Raw genomic sequence first — 17,834 nt, forward strand, 5'->3', positions numbered from 1 at the left:
GTGTCAGCAGTTCCTGCAAGAGGAAGGCATTGATGCTATGGACTGGCGCACACGTTCCCCAGACCTGAATTCAATTGAGCACATCTGGGACATCATGTCTCGCTCCATCCACCAACGCCACGTCGCACCACAGACTGTCCAGGAGTTGGCGGATGCTTTAGTCCAGGTCTGGGAGGAGATCCCTCAGGAGACCATCCGCCACCTCATCAGGAGCATGCCCAGGCGTTGTAGGGAGGTCATACAGGCACGTGGAGGCCACACACACTACTGAGCCTCATTTTGACTTGTTTTAAGGACATTACATCAAAGTTGGATCAGCCTGTAGTGTGGTTTTCCACTTTAATTTTGAGTGTGACTCTAAATCCAGACCTCCATGGGTTGATAAATTTGATTTCCATTGATAATTTTTGTGTGATTTTGTTGTCAGCACATTCAACTATGCAAAGAAAAAAGTATTTAATAAGAATATTTCATTCATTCAGATCTAGGATGTGTTATTTTAGTGTTCCCTTTATTTTTTTGAGCAGTGTATATATATACACACACACACAGTTGAAGTCAGAAGTTAACATACACTTAACTTTTAGTCATTAAAACTTGTTTTTCAACCATTCCACAAATTTCTTGGTAACAAACTACAGTTTTGGCAAGTCGGTTAGGACATCTACTTTGTGCATGACACAAGTCATTTTTCCAACAATCGTTTACAGACAGATTATTTCACTTATAATTCACTGTAGACAATTCCAGTGGGTCAGAGGTTAACATACAAGAGTTTGACTGTGCCTTTAAACAGCTTGGGCAATTCTAGAAAATTATGTCATGGCTTTAGAAGCTTCTGATAGGCTAATTGACATAATTTGAGTCAATTGGAGGTGTACCCGTGGATGTATTTCAAGGTCTACCTACAAACCCAGTGCCTCTTTGCTTGACATCATGAGAAAATCAAATGAAATCAGCCAAAACCTCAGAAGAAGAATTGTAGACTCCACAGTGTGAAAAGTGCAAATCAATCCCATAACAACAGCAAAGGACCTTGTGAAGATGCTGGAAAAAGGTACAGAAGTCTCTATATTCACAGTAAAACGAGTCCTGTATCGACATAACCTGAAAGGCCACTCAGCAAGGAAGAAGCCACTGCTCTAAAACCGCCATCAAAAAGCCAGACTGCAGTTTTCAACTGCTCATGGGGACAAAGATCATACTTTTTGGAGAAATGTCCTCTGGTCTGATGAAACAAAACTAGAACTGTTTGACCATAATGACCATCGTTATGTTTGGAGGAAAAAGGGGGAAGCTTGCAAGCCAAAGAACACCATCCCATCCGTGAAGCACGGGGGTGGCAGCATCATGTTGTGGGGGTGCTTTGCTGCAGGAGGGACTGTTGCACTTCACAAAATAGATGGCATCATGAGGTAGGAAAATTATGTGGAGATATTGAAGCAACATCTCAAGACATCAGTCAGGGAGTTAAAGCTTGGTCGCAAATGGGTCTTCCAAATGGACAATGATGTAACGGTTTTCGTCGTCTGAGGAAGAGGAATTGGACCAAAGTGCAGCGTGGTTATTGAAACTGAACACTTTAACAAAAATAACAAAGCGAACAACCGAAACCGAAATAGTTCTGTAAGGTGCAAAACATTACCCACAAAAACCATGTGGGAAAAAGCTAACCTAAGTATGGTTCCCAATCAGAGACAACAATAGACAGCTGTCCCTGATTGAGAACCATACCCGGCCAAAACAAAGAAATACAAAAACATATAAAAAAGAACATAGAATGCCCACCCAAATCACACCCTGACCAAACCAAAATAGAGACATAAAAACCTTTAAGGTCAGGGCTTGACAAATGACCCCAAACATACTTCAAAAGTTGTGGCAAAATGACTTAAGGACAAAAAAGTCAAGGCATTGGAGTGGCCATCACAAAGCCCTGACCTCAATCCCATGGAAAATCTGTGGGCAGAACTGAAAAAGCATGTGTGAGCAAGAAGGCCTACAAACCTGACTCAGTTACACCAACTCTGTCAGGAGGAATGGGCCAAAATTCACCAAATTATTTATTGTGGGAAGCTTGTGGAAGGCTACCTGAAGCATTTGACCCAAGTTAAACAATTTAAAGGCAATGCTGCCAAATACTAATTAAGTGTATGTAAACTTCTGACCCACTGGGAATGTGATGAAAGAAATTAAAGCTGAAATAAATAATTCCCTCTACTATTATTCTGACATTTCACATTTTTAAAATAAAATGGTGATCCTACCCTACCTAAGACAGGGGATTTTCACAAGAATTAAATGTCAGGGATTGTGAAAAACTAACCCTAACCCTAACTTCAGACTTCAACTGCATATATATATATATACACTGAACAAAAACATAAATGCAACATGTAAAGTGAGCTGAAATAAAAAATAGTAAAAGCTTATTTCTCTCCAATTTTGTGCACAAATTTGTTTCCATCCCTGTTAGTGAGCATTTCTCCTTTGCCAAGATAATCCATCCACCTAACAGGTGTGGCATATCAAGAATCTGATTAAACAGCATGATCATTACACAGGTGCACCTTTTGCTGGGCACTCTAAAATGTACAGTTTTGTCACACAACACAATGCCACAGATGTCTCAAGTTTTGCAGGAGCGTGCAATTGTCAATGCTGACTGCAGGAATGTCCACCAGAGCTGTTGCCAGAGAATGTAATGTTAATTGCTCTACCATAAGCCGCCTACAACGTTGTTTTAGAGAATTTGGCAGTACGTCCACCTGGCCTCACAACCGTAGACCACGTGTAACCACGCCTACCAAGTACCTCCACATCTGGCTTTTTCACCTACGGGATTGTCTGAGACCAGCGACCCGGACAGCTGATGAAACTGAGGAGTATTTCTGACTGTAATAAAGTTATTTTGTATGGAACTAATTCTGAATAGCTGGGCCTGGCTCCCCAGTAGGTGGGCCTGGCTCCCAAATGGGTGGTACTATGCCCTCCCAGGCCCACCCATGACTGTGCCCCTGCCCAGTCATATGGAATCCATAGATTATGGTCTAATGAATTGATTTCAATTGACTGATTTCCTTATATGAACTGTAACTCAGTAAAATCTTTGAAATTGTTGCATGATGCTTTTATGTTTTTACATAATATTATTTTTGATAGAAATACAAATATAACTTTTGCAGGTGCTCATTAATTTTCAGAGAAGTTGTGCACTTTCCTTTTGTGAAATAACCATTGAGACACTATAGCCAACTCATTTATTATACAACCACATCATGGATGGGGTTAGAAATGAGAAGAGACAAGTGTGTACAGATAAAGACATGACGATGTGCTATCTAGAGACCCTATCAGGGATATTGTCCATATCTTGACTAAATCAGTCACTCAAAGAACTTCAGAAGCTCACTTTAGTCACGAGTCAAAAAGGGGCGAAGGAGGAGAGAGGCTTTACTGATAGGGCTGTGGTGCAACCATAACAGAATGATGTGCTGTGGTGCAACCATGACAGAATGATGGGCTGTGGTGCAACCATGACAGAATGATGGGCTGTGGTGCAACCATGACAGAATGATGCGCTGTGGTGCAGCCATGACAGAATGATGTTGCTGTGGTGCAACCATGACAGAATGATGTGCTGTGGTGCAACCATGACAGAATGATGGGCTGTGGTGCAACCATGACAGAATGATGTGCTGTGGTGCAACCATGACAGAATGATGTGCTGTGGTGCAACCATGACAGAATGATGCGCTGTGGTGCAACCATGACAGAATGATGTGCTATGGTGCAACCATGACAGAATGATGCGCTGTGGTGCAACCATGACAGAATGATGTGCTGTGGTGCAACCATGACAGAATGATGCGCTGTGGTGCAACCATGACAGAATGATGCGCTGTGGTGCAACCATGACAGAATGATGCGCTGTGGTGCAACCATGACAGAATGATGTGCTGTGGTGCAACCATGACAGAATGATGTACTGTGGTGCAACCATGACAGAATGATGTACTGTGGTGCAACCATGACAGAATGATGCGCTGTGGTGCAACCATGACAGAATGATGTGCTGTGGTGCAACCATGACAGAATGATGTGCTGTGGTGAAATCAGTAGCAATGACTAAAACTACAAAGAGATAAGACTGTCATGTCATGTGCCTGTCAAATCATGGGTTGGAGGGGTAAGGCAGCGCCACGTGAGTAACGCACACATACACACATCATTCCCTGCCTCCCTTTACGATCAACCCTCAGTGGACACGATTGATGAAGAAGGGAGGAGTGATCATTGACCATAATCAACCCAGACCTTGGCTGCGTCCCAAATGGCACCCTACTCCCTCCATCGTGCACTACTTTTGACCAGCATATAGTGAACAGGGCGCAATTTGAGGCCATTTAAGGTGTGAACACTCCTTGAGACAGCAGAGCGTCACCTCTCAGGACCTTGGGTATGATTGAAGCTGACCTTCCAACAGATGGACCAGACCTCAATCAGGGACAACCCGTAACCAAGACAACCCACCCAGCCGGCCACCTGCCTGCAGCACTTTTTATTGTCACATTCAAGTTCCACTTTCTCAAAATAACAGAAGTCCATGTAAAAATAAGCAACATTATGTTGGCGGGCTTTGCTTTGTGTGATATTAACTGAGAATAACCAGGTCATCTATTGGTGTAAATCACTGCAATAATGGCCTTTACCAGTCCTTTCCTTCAGAAAGAGTACATTCAATTGGCCTAGTTTTTTAATTGAGAGGCTACGACAATGTGTTACCCTCTAGTCTCACTTTGCTAGGTGGTTCAACTGTTTTCATCATTATCTCGCTCTCTCCCTCGCTCTCGTTTTCTCTCTTGCTCTCTATTGCTTTCTCTTGCTCGCTCTCGATCCAATGATAAGCAGTTCATACTGTTCTGATACACCTATGAGAAGATGTACTCCTTCGAGTATTCATGACAAACATTGTGACTCAAATGAAATCAAATGTAAAATGTTTCTCTCCCACCGGCTGCATCTCCACCAGTCAGTCTATGAATAGACCCAGAGTGCTACATGATACGGAGGCCCTTAAGAGTATAGCATCTTGAAAACATGACCGAGAACAGCAAAATAACATATGTAACTGAAGCCACCTCTCTGCCATGTTAAACATACATGTAACTGCAAAACTACAGTATCGAAAAACAAGAAGAGGAACCATTAGTGAACATCACGTACACATCATTAACAATCCATTGCAATGGTCTGCATGGTGTTTTCTTGTACAATTCTGTTCCTGCAAAGAAAAATAATCATAACAAAGGGTTTCAAGACAGGAAGGAAAATGTCTCTATAGTAGGATTGTCATTGTCTAGGAGGAAGAGAGAAGTGATGAGGATAAAACACATTCATGCCATCCTAGACATCCTTCTAGCTCTGGATCCAGAACTCCTGCAGACAGAAAGATATGCAAACTGGAGGAAAAGGAAAGAACTGAGGTATCACATGACATTCATTGAAAGAGAGAGGGGCAGAAAGACATGATACACAGACAGTGTCATAGTACAGTACATCAGAGAACAGAGGGAAGGACAGAGGGGTATATATCCCAAGTGGCTCAGGCACGCCTACCTGTTTGGCTGAGCTGAGAGGTACTCCTGCTTTTCCGCGAGAGGCCAACCACTGCCGCCATTTTGGCACCAATACTGGAGCGCCTCTTCTTATCCTCGTCCCCGCCTACCATGCCCACGCCCGTGTCCGATTGGCTGCCGTCCGTCTTCTCCAGGTTGCACATGTCTCCACCGATGCTTGTGCTCTTGGTCATGTTCATACTCCCTGACGACGTGCCCAACTGCCTGTTTTTCATTTTGGACGTAAAGTCACTGTCAGCCACACACCACCATTACAGGGGCAGGCCAGGACAGACAGGATAGAGGAGTAGGATAGGGAGAGGAAGAGGAGGTAGAAGAGAGGAGGTACGAGAGGAAGAGAAGAGGGAGAGGAGACAGGGGTGGAGACAGAGGAGGAGAGAAGAGGAGACAGGGGAGACGAGAAAATGAGACCGGGGAGGAGACAAGGACAGCCAGCTACAGTAGTTTAGGACTTAGGGAATAAGTTTAGGGACAGGGCTCAGCTACAGTAGTCTATGACTTAGGGAATAGGTTTAGGGACAGGGCTCAGCTACAGTAGTCTAGGACTTAGGGAATAGGTTTAGGAACAGGGCTCAGCTACAGTAGTCTAGGACTTAGGGAATAGGTTTAGGGACAGGGCTCAGCTACAGTAGTCTAGGACTTAGGGAATAGGTTTAGGGACAGGGCTCAGCTACAGTAGTCTAGGACTTAGGGAATAGGTTTAGGGACAGGGCTCAGCTACAGTAGTCTAGGACTTAGGGAATAGGTTTAGGAACAGGGCTCAGCTACAGTAGTCTAGGACTTAGGGAATAGGTTTAGGGACAGGGCTCAGCTACAGTAGTCTAGGACTTAGGGAATAGGTTTAGGGACAGGGCTCAGCTACAGTAGTCTAGGACTTAGGGAATAGGTTTAGGGACAGGGCTCAGCTACAGTAGTCTAGGACTTAGGGAATAGGTTTAGGGACAGGGCTCAGCTACAGTAGTCTAGGACTTAGGGAATAGGTTTAGGGACAGGGCTCAGCTACAGTAGTCTAGGACTTAGGGAATAGGTTTAGGGACAGAGCTCAGCTACAGTAGTCTAGGACTTAGGGAATAGGTTTAGGGACAGGGCTCAGCTACAGTAGTCTAGGACTTAGGGAATAGGTTTAGGGACAGGGCTCAGCTACAGTAGTCTAGGACTTAGGGAATAGGTTTAGGGACAGGGCTCAGCTACAGTAGTCTAGGACTTAGGGAATAGGTTTAGGGACAGGGCTCAGCTACAGTAGTCTAGGACTTAGGGAATAGGTTTAGGGACAGGGCTCAGCTACAGTAGTCTAGGACTTAGGGAATAGGTTTAGGGACAGGGCTCAGCTACAGTAGTCTAGGACTTAGGGAATAGGTTTAGGGACAGGGCTCAGCTACAGTAGTCTAGGACTTAGGGAATAGGTTTAGGGACAGGGCTCAGCTACAGTAGTCTAGGACTTAGGGAATAGGTTTAGGGACAGGGCTCAGCTACAGTAGTCTAGAACTTAGGGAATAGGTTTAGGGACAGAGCTCAGCTACAGTAGTCTAGGACTTAGGGAATAGGTTTAGGGACAGGGCTCAGCTACAGTAGTCTAGGACTTAGGGAATAGGTTTAGGGACAGGGCTCAGCTACAGTAGTCTAGGACTTAGGGAATAGGTTTAGGGACAGGGCTCAAGGTCCTCTGGCCTGAACTTCCCACAGATGTGTCATGCACTGGATGGTAAGCTGGTTGATTGATACATTAATATGGCTGTTTTACTGCTTTTGTGATCATTGTAAAATGAGTACATATACAAAACAGTCAAAAATGAAAAGTGAATTCAACTAACACGCAGAGAGGTACAGTAAAAGCCTGTGACACCTTGTTCCTCCTTCAACCATCTAAAATGAAACAGTCATATTGTTTGAACAACAAAATATCCTTCACCTTTTTAAGAAATAAGACATCTTAATTCTAAAGTTCTAAATTATAGTCTTTCTACTTTTTATCCCCGGCTTCAGATGAGCTATTCATTCTGACTGGCAATCTGTTCTTATTTATTCTCCTCAGGATTCAAGTGATCACGGAGAAGATGTGAAGTTTTACCCTGATTCATGAGCACGCTTACAATTCGTGGAAGACTTCATTTCAATGCTGCTGAGAAATTATTCACCCCAACAAATATATATATTCTGCTTGAAAGGAAATAGGTGTCGAAATGAAGGTCTCATTTTGGCTTACAGTGCTAGATTTCAAGTTTGAGAGACGAATGATATCCTGTACCATGGGTTTCAAGTCCTAATGAGTATAAAGGAGTATAAATACGTGGTAAAGAGCCGCCCGGGGACAGGAGTCGTCTAAGACTGCGGCTGACCTATAACACGCAATTGTCTCATCCAGACGATTATAAGAAGAGTCAGTAGGGTCAAACTTAAGAAAAATCAATGCCCTTTAACAATTACTTCTTCAATTATTTAAATTAGGCTCCTCTCCTCCTCGCCTCCTCTCCCGTCTCTACCATTCACGTCTGTGGCGTTTAGTTCTCTATTCAGTAGGAAGCTGTTCCATAGGCTACTTCCCATACTTGCTCTGAAGGTGATTATATAGGGCTCGTGTATCCTCACTCAGTGAAGGGATGTTTCTGCTTTTGTATGAACTGAACACGTCCACTGGGTTCGTCCTAATCGCCTGTAGATACTGAACTGAACACGTCCACTGGGTTCGTCCTAATCGCCTGTAGATACTGAACTGAACACGTTCACTGGGTTCGTCCTAATCGCCTGTAGATACTGAACTGAACACGTCCACTGGGTTCGTCCTAATCGCCTGTAGATACTGAACTGAACACGTCCACTGGGTTCGTCCTAATCGCCTGTAGATACTGAACTGAACACGTCCACTGGGTTCGTCCTAATCGCCTGTAGATACTGAACTGAACACGTCCACTGGGTTCGTCCTAATCGCCTGTAGATACTGAACTGAACACGTCCACTGGGTTCGTCCTAATCGCCTGTAGATACTGACTGAACACGTCCACTGGGTTCGTCCTAATCGCCTGTAGATACTGAACTGAAAGAGGCACAGTGAATACTGTACATCTAAATGACTATTTTATCCTCCTATCATTTAGCCTACATTACTTAGTTATTTAAAAAATAATCAATAATACATGCTACAATTAACTAACTATGGATTACGCTGTTTAACTATGGATTACGCTGTTTAACTATGAGTTTCTATCCACCAGCACTACACATGTAAGACGTAACGCTCCTCAGAAATCAATCAGCCCATAAGCTCACTGTACTAGCTCAGTGTTCTGAGGGAGAGAGGGGTAAGCAAGTGAGAAGTAAGCGATCACTGTCGCTACACATGAGAGAGCGAGAGCGAGATGGGTTGAACTATTTGCACATCATTACCACACTACATATAGACATAATGAAGACATTTGAAATGTCTTTTGGAACTTTTGTAAGTGTTATCTTTACTGTAAATGTTGTATTGTTTATTTCACTTTTGTTTATTATCTATTTAATTTGCTTTGGCAATGTAAACATGTGTTTCCCATGCCAATAAAGCCCCTTATATTGAAATTGAATTGAGAGAGAGACAGAGAGAGAGAGAGAATGAGAGAGAACGGAGAAAGAGAGAGAGAGAGTAAGGAGAGAGAGCATTTCGCAATATAACTGCTGTTATGATACTGACAAAGTACACCATGATACTACTTCTGGAAAGTTCCCTGGCCTAACCCCATTCATCTCAGTCTGAATGCAGTACGGTGCCAGCAAAACGCTTCTATTGAGCTCAATCGCCAGTCAGAGATGGAGGTGAATGAAATCTAGCCTACAATATTCTCTCTCTACTTCTCCCCTGAACTCAGCAGAGGTGACTGAGCATTTATCCACGCTTCCTAGGCTGTCAGCTCCTCTCTGAATTTGTATTATTCATTAGTTTACCATCAGGTGAATTTAGGAGTTTCCTGATGCAATAGAAGACTTGTTGTAACTAGCTAAAACTATATCAGAGGAACATTTTCTCTACAAATTTAAAATCTGGAATGTTCTACTGGAATCCAGCCTTCTTTAACTTTGCCAACCTGTGTTGTTTTGCATGGTCATGGTTGGCACTGCCTACCGTCTCACTAGAGGAGGGTAAGGGTTGTTAAACAGCGGAGATGTAAATTACAAGCACACCTCATAAAGCCCATTGTTTATGATAGTAAGTAGTGTCAGTGAGAGCTGCTCTGTCGTGGATTACATAGAGGGTTATGTATTAGTCTCCAATAAAGCACATCGGAACCTTTGATGAAGAAGTGACTTCAATATATGCTTTTTATCTCCACTGTGGTGGTGTTGTTTAATCTACTGACACAAAATGACAACAGTGAAGTTGTGGGCTGCTCTTATACATAGTCAAATATTAATTTGAGATCAATATGATCAATATGATTCCTTTATTGATCCCATCAATATGATTATGTAAGCAGCATTTCTATTGCCTGGCTTCATCCTACATCCCAGACAGACAGACAGACCTTCAACAAGGCTATACATAGCTGCAGTTTATCTGAGTCCTCAGTTCAGGGGATGGTCTATGAGAGCTATAGCTTGCCTCAAGAATATACCAAAATCTCCCATCTAATGTTACGGATGGCCTTCCACCACTCCTCCTCCCCCTCCTCCTCCACCCCCTCCTCCTCCTTAGCTCATGGCTGACTCTTGTGTCAGGGCCTGTGCCAGGTGCTTGGAACACTGAGCCTCTCCAGAGACTGGAGGGACTGGTTTCAACCCCAGCTAACTGAACAAACCAACACTGTGTTCCTTCCTTGTCATGCAGATTGTTGCTGTGTGTTTCATTTTCATCTAGGCCAAGATGTTCCCTCAGCTAAAACAAGACCTGCACAAGTATTTCTGTGTGTTCACGGGCCAACAGGATTTAGTCTGGTTGGCTCCTATCCGAGGAGCTGAGTAGCATTTTAATGCATGTTCAATGTAGGTTTGTTCTTAGGTAAAAATAGCACAGCCTCTGCACATTTTTGATTTAGAATAAAATACTTCAACAAAAGAATGAAAATGCTTGAACTGAAGTTGAAAAATATGATTGAAAGGATCATTTTTTTTTTCTCAAAACAGCTTTTCAAATGATTAATACTAATTCAAGCTAACTGTAAATAACTTCAGTCACTGAACTGACAGTGACTGACAGGCACCTTGACAACCGGTTGATGAATGATGAATGTCAGATATGGTCATCTCAGGAAAGACAAACCTTGTCTTTCTCCCCTCTCCCCTCCTCAGCAGCCTCTACTGTGGGATCTAGATAATCTTGCAGAAAGAGCGGCGCTAAAACTGAGGTGATGCAGAAATAATTGGTTTCTATGGAAACCGTGCTCCCGGTCAGAGAGTTTGCGTGCGTCCTCCTCTCCTCCTATCTACATGAGCCACAGAAACACAGATAGACGGCTGAGTCTCAACGTTGAGTGAGTGGGGAATAAGAACAGGATATACTGAGATATGCCTTGTTTCATCATTTCTCTGTACAGCTTCCCTTGAGTTTAAGTGTAGAGTTTTTTACTCGTCTTTGAGGGGGTGAAACTACCTTATTATTAAAGACAGATTTGTCCTTCAATGTATTAGTCTTTACTTAAACTCACAAAACTTAGCAGTTACCCAGGTAACAATAATGGATTAAATGGAGAAGAACGAGGTGTGTGTGGGAAGTGTATGAATGTGTGTGTGTGTGTGTGTGTGTATTTAAATGTACTAATGGAAACTAACTACCTGGACACCACTGGCGACCATCCACTCCTCTTAGCGTAGTTCCGGTGTGTGTGTGTGTTTGTGTGTGTGTGTGTGTGTACATTGATGAAAAGCGCATAACAAAAGAGCTTGTGTTGTATTATACACTTTACATGAAATAAACATGTCCATTGATTTATCCCTATTGTCATGTGATTACATGCATGTGGTAAAAAGGTTATCTTTATCTCCTTGCTGTAAATCATCAACACATCAACTGAACTGAGAGGAGACGTGTAACACTTATCTTGAGATTGGATTGTGAAGACTATGAACGTAATAACCGTTTCCCAGCACAAAACCCTCAAAGGGAAAACTGACAATAATGTCTGTCATGTCTGTCCCTGAGCAATCTACGGCCACTGTAGCTATTCACTATGCTTATTGAGTTATTGAAGAGGTTTGGGTTTCTATACAATGCCCTTGTATTGCCAAATGTTCATTCGTTCTATTCGAAAACTGTCCATGTAGTTCTCTAGTTAGCCTTGTTCATCTCACCTCTTATATGTCAAATTGTTAAGCCAATCGAGCGGAAAAGCCACTCAAATAGTGAACCTCTCTATCTGTCTCTCTGTCTGTCTTGTCTGTCTGTCTGTGCTCCTCTCTGTCTGTCTGTCTGTCTGTCTGTCTGTCTGTCTGTCTGTCTGTCTGTCTGTCTGTCTTGTCTGTCTGTCTGTGCTCCTCTCTGTCTCTCTCTCTCTCTCTCTGTCTGTCTGTCTGTCTGTCTGTCTCTGTCTGTCTGTCTGTCTGTCTGTCTGTCTGTCTGTCTGTCTGTCTGTCTGTCTGTCTGTCTGTCTGTCTGTCTGTCTGTCTGTGCTCCTCTCTGTCTCTCTGTCTGTCTGGGAACCTCTCCTGTATTGTGTGACAGAACTGTTCTGCTTCAGCGTCCCTGTTAAGATCTCCATAATAAGGCTGGTTGAAAGCATTACCTTGGAGCACACAATAACGGAGTAAATGAAAGGTACACAGCAGCATGAGGAAAAACACTTCATCAGAACACTGTGCTCTCCAGCTCTCCATCCATCTGCTTTTCATTCACAAGGAGACTCATTATCCAGTCCATGCTCTCTGTCTTTTTATTTACAAAGAGACTCATTATCCAGTCCATGCTCTCTGTCTTTTCATTTACAAAAATATTCATTATCCAGTCCATACTCTCTGATGCTGTGTCACTGGAGTACTAGTTTGAAGGGTCAACACAGGCTTGTACTGTACCTCTACCCAGAACATTACTATTACCATCAACCTCACAGGTTTTCAGTGATAATACGAGGTACTGTACAGACATTCAAAGTGATTACAAAGAGAGCAGCTGAAAGCATTAACAGCCAGGGTTGAAGAGAGTTGAGGTAGTTGTGGACTGGGAATGGGGTCAGGGGGTCAGGGTTGAAGAGAGTTGAGGTAGTTGTGGACTGGGTTATGGGGTCAGGGGTTCAGAGTCAGGATCAGCTGAGTTTATAAACACATAGAGCCAGGCGCAGGCAAGGAAAAGGACATCATACTGACCCAACACAGAGGTAGAGACAGACAACAAGTGATTTAGAAACTGACTGACTACAGCCTAGTGTACCATAACTTTGAGTGGCCTGTTTGTCTGTCCACATCGGTAAAACTTTACTTAATAACTTCTTGAAGCTAGGGGGCACTATTTTTATTTTTGGAAAAATAACATCCCCAAAGTAAACTGCCTATTTCTCAGGACCAGATGCTAGAATATGCATATAATTGACAGCTTAGGATAGAAAACACTCTAAAGTTTCCAAAACTGTAAAAAATATTGTCTATGAGTATAACAGTATAACTGATATTGCAGGCGAAATCCTGAGAAAAATCCAATCAGGAAGTGACTCTTATTTTGAAACCCCTGTCTTTCTATGCATCCCTATTGCCCATTGAAAGGGATATCAACCAGATTCCTTTTTCTGTGGCTTCCATAAGGTGTCTACAGCCTTTAGACGTAGTTTCAGGCCTTTATTTTGAAGAATGAGCGTAAACGTCCACATTGCGTATGTGGTCTGTTGTTGGCTCTCAGTGTGATTTTTGCGCAAAACAGAGAGGTAGCCATTTTTCCTCCCAGTCCTAGTGAAAAGCCAACTGTCCCGGTTGATATATTATCGAATAGATATTTGAAAAACACCTTGAGGATTGATTATAAAAAACGTTTATCATGTTTCTGTCGATATTATGGATTTAATTTGGAATTTTTGTCTGCGTTGTCGTGGCCGCTATTTCCGGTGGATTCCTAGGCATAACGCATCAAACTAACGGAGGTATTTGGATATAAAAAATATCTTTATTGAACAAAAGGAACATATGCTGTCTAACTGGGAGTCTCGTGAGTGAAAACATCTGAAGCTCATCAAAGGTAAACGATTCATTTGATTGCTTTTTTGATTTTCATGACCAAGTTACCTGCCGCTAGGTGTACATAATGTTTTTCTGGTATATCAATAAACTTACACAAATGTTTGTCTTGCTTTGGCTGTAAAGCATCATTTCAAAATCTGAGATGACAGGGTGATTAACAAAAGGCTAAGCTGTGTTTCACTATATTTCACTTGTGATTTCATGAATATGAATATTTTCTAGTAAGATTATTTGACCGTTGCGCTATGCTATTTAGCGTAGTTGATGACAATTATCCCGGATCCGGGATGTGTGGTTCCAAGAGAATAAGATCTGAGCATTTAGCTTGATGTGGTTTTTCAAAACCAGACTAAAAATAGTCTGTTTGTAAGAAGCTCTTAGTTCCCACTGTGAATGCAATGTAACACTGATTACATCTTATTAGACAGCTAAACTAATCTGTTAGCCTGCTGCTGAGAAGAACTCGCGGGGTTCCAAATCAATTTGTTTTAATCTTGACATACTTTTACAGCCTCTTATGATGACTATCCTCCCTGTTGAAACGAAACAGCTGTCATGTCAGTAATATAAAAGTATCATGTAAAACATTATGGGAACATGATAACGGCCATTCCACATAATAATGGATTGATGTTAGATTCATGTTAGATTGAGGGTAGACTGGTAAAGTTTGACCAGACTGAGGTTGGATTGAGGTTAGATTGAGGTCAGGTTAGGTTTGACCTGAGGTTGGATTGAGATTAGATTGAGGTCAGGTTAGGTTTGACCTGAGGTTGGATTGAGGTTAGATTGAGGTCAGGTTAGGTTTGACCTGAGGTTGGATTGAGGTTAGATTGAGGTCAGGTTAGGTTTGACCTGAGGTTGGATTGAGGCTAGATTGAGGTCAGGTTAGGTTTGACTGGAGGTTGGATTGAGGTTAGATTGAGGTCAGGTTAGGTTTGACCTGAGGTTGGATTGAGGTCAGGTTAGGTTTGACCTGAGGTTGGATTGAGGTTAGATTGAGGTCAGGTTAGGTTTGACCAGAGGTTGGATTGAGGTTAGATTGAGGACAGGTTAGGTTTGACCTGAGGTTGGATTGAGGTTAGATTGAGGTCAGGTTAGGTTTGACCTGAGGTTGGATTGAGGCTAGATTGAGGTCAGGTTAGGTTTGACCTGAGGTTGGATTGAGGTTAGATTGAGGTCAGGTTAGGTTTGACCGGAGGTTGGATTGAGGTTAGATTGAGGTCAGACTGGTGAACTAGTTAACTAGTTACCTGAGGTCAGTCTCTGAGAACCTCCTCCGCAGCATTTCCTCTTCATCCATCTCCTCCTGTGACTTCTGTGTGACTACAGTGGTCCTCCTCTGACCTCCTTTCTCTTTAGCCTCCTCCTCCCCTTCCCTCTGTTTACCCTGCCCTCTATGTGTACCCCCCTCTTCCCCCCCCACCTCTCGCCCAGCTTCCTCTTCCTCCAGCACCTCCCCCAAATGTTCATCCCCTTCCCGTGATTGGTTCCTTGATTCGGAATAGATGAGGACATGACAGAAGCGCGAACGTGGCACATGCAAAGCAGAAAGGAAATTAAAGAAAGGTATGTGAAACCAAACTGCAGAAATAAGGTCAACAATGAGACAAAATGGAACATACATAAAACAGCTAAACTAAACAAACTAAAAGCAAAAAACCTAGACATGCAGATCTGTTTCAGTTATGTTTCAACACGAGACAACCCATACAGCATACTACATGGTTTCACACCAGTATGAGTTACCAGTTACGGGCAAACCCCAACCTGAAGCAGTAGAGTTCAAACATTTAGCTCTATTTTCACCTAGGCAGAGCCAAACCTGAACTCACTGGACAGTGGGAAATAGCACAATGCTAGCTGTGGATTTTCCCCTAAAGTTAAGAAACCAAGTGAAAACTCTTTTCATTGTGGAAAATGTCTGTACTTGGCAACTTTAGTTGGAAGAAAGCTTCATGGCCTTTGGGGTTTGCCCATCCCTGGCAGGCCACAGGTATTACATCTAGGGCTTCTGTCTCCCCTTAGTGTGTTGCTGCATCCTACCTGATCTTCTGCTTTCCTCGCGGCCGTTCTGACTGGACAGACATGTAGCTCGTGCTGCTGAACCGAGAGGCACTACTGGTTCTCGACACAGCGGACACGTCGCTTACATCACTGTCCGAAGACTTGGCTGACATGTTGTCTGAACCCCGCTGACCATCCCTCTTCTGTAAAGGAGAAACACAAACCACTCAGCACACAACTAAAAATAGACTTGAAAATGCGACTTTGTGGTAATTATTTTGTCCCTTGATGAGTTTTCCCCCTATATGCGCTAATTGTTAAGGACACCTTCCTAATTATTGAGTTGCACCTGCCCTTTAACCCTCAGAACAACCTGAGCAAATTTCAGGTCTGCTGAGCGCACACTTGAATGTTGTGAAAATTCTGTGCAACTTCAAGCGCGCGATTACTGTGAACACTGAGGCTGTACCCGCTTTAAGTTAGATTTGACAGTGATCAAGTAGGCTACTATGGCTATTTGATCATAATGTAGGCCTACCAGAGTGACCTGCCATAAAAATAAAAAAAAGAGAAAATGCATCCCATAACATTTTAACATGGAAAGAGCTGTTCTATTGTTCAGCCTACAGTAGCAGCCAATGTGTGGTGTTCAATGTAGGTCTACATTCCATGAGATTTTTGAAGAAAAAAAAAAACATGCAGGGATTGACAATAACTTTTATCCACTCAGACAAGGAGGTGACTGAAAATGTTGTTGGGTTGTTTGATGCAAGAAACCACTTTGCAAAATAAAACATTATTATTCTCATACCATTACTACAGAGAATCAGACAAATGATGCTACCCTCTGCCTTCTTAGCTTATTCAAGCCTAACTCAAAATACAACGCTGACAACAACAACAAAAAGCTCTTTATGCTGGCTCATGTTGACACCAATGCTTCTCCTTTGGGTGGTGGACCATTCTTGATACACACAGGAAACGATTGAAAGTGGAAAACCCCCTGTGGAGGCTACTGAGGAGATAACGGCTCATAATAATGGCTGGAACAGAGCAAATGGAATGGCATCTAAAAACCTGGAATCCATGGAAACCATGTGTTTGATGCATTTGACACCAGTCCACGGATTCCACTCCAGTCATTACCACGGCTCGTCCTCCCTAATTGAGGTGGCACCAACCTCCGGCACTTCAAACGTTTTTTTTACCCATTCACCCTCGGAATGGCACACATACACAATCCATGTCTCAATTATCTCAAGGCTTTAAAGTCCTTCTTTAACCTGTCTCCTCCCCTTCACCTACACTGATGAAAGTGGATTTGACAAGTGACATTTTTCCATTTAGCAAACGCTCTTATCCAGAGCCACTATCAGGAGCAGTTAGGGTTAAGTGCCTTGCTCAAGAGAACATCGACATATTTATCACCTTGTCAACTTGGGGATTTCAACCAGCAACCTTTCTTGCCCAACCTCTTAGCTACCTGAACCGCTAGGGTACCTGCCGCCTCATAGATTTCACCTGGATTTACCTGATCAGGCTATGTCATGGTGGTCATAACGTTTAGAACACTCAGTGTATGTGATGTAGATAATAAACTATTTGCCTATTGCAAGAGTTATAGTCTTGTGGGGAAGGAATTTATCAAAGTATTACTTAGAAAATTATAAGATAAAGGACAATAGAACAAACTTCCATGTGGCAAAAATCTCTGCTTTCAGTGATTTGTTGGCTTTCTAAGGAGATCCGTTCGTCCAAAAACAATTGCTGGTCAAAGAGCAACTCATTCACATTCCTTATGGCCAATGTTCTAGGAGGAGGACACAGAGAAATACTGTGTTATATAACCAAATTATATTGAGCGATAGTAAAGTTTTCTCCCAGTATAGAACATACTGTTAACCCATTAGTTCGGGTCTATAAAGCCTAAATGTAAGCTAATAAAAATAATTTGGCATAAACAAGAAATGGGAAAAGGACATCTTAGTAATTTTTTTTTAGAGCAAGTTGGTGAACCAAGACTTGATGTTAAAACATATTAAAATCATCTGCAAAGAAAGA

At 42.7% G+C, this 17,834-nt stretch overlaps 1 protein-coding gene across 43 annotated transcripts in view; it reads right to left on the reverse strand.

Moving 5' to 3' along the window:
• LOC110485663 (regulating synaptic membrane exocytosis protein 2) overlaps positions 1–17,834 on the reverse strand; it is a 208,598-nt gene that overhangs the window by 26,119 nt on the left and 164,645 nt on the right. For 12 of the 43 annotated variants that reach the window (XM_090194655.1, XM_090194651.1, XM_090194625.1 and 9 more), the window contains 2 exons: positions 15,813–15,976; positions 5,620–5,870 (listed from right to left, as the gene is read on the reverse strand). The exons of 19 other annotated variants lie outside the window; for them this stretch is intronic. In XM_090194655.1, the coding sequence (XP_090050781.1) occupies positions 5,620–5,870; positions 15,813–15,976 (415 nt within the window). Of the gene's footprint in view, positions 1–5,619; positions 5,871–15,019; positions 15,260–15,812; positions 15,977–17,834 lie in introns of all 43 variants that reach the window. 12 more of the 43 variants (XM_090194590.1, XM_090194559.1, XM_090194576.1 and 9 more) reach the window with 2 other exon arrangements.

This window comes from Oncorhynchus mykiss, chromosome 2, assembly GCF_057628025.1.
Source record: "Oncorhynchus mykiss isolate SJ-2025 chromosome 2, ASM5762802v1, whole genome shotgun sequence".
Taxonomy (NCBI): Eukaryota; Metazoa; Chordata; class Actinopteri; order Salmoniformes; family Salmonidae; genus Oncorhynchus; species Oncorhynchus mykiss.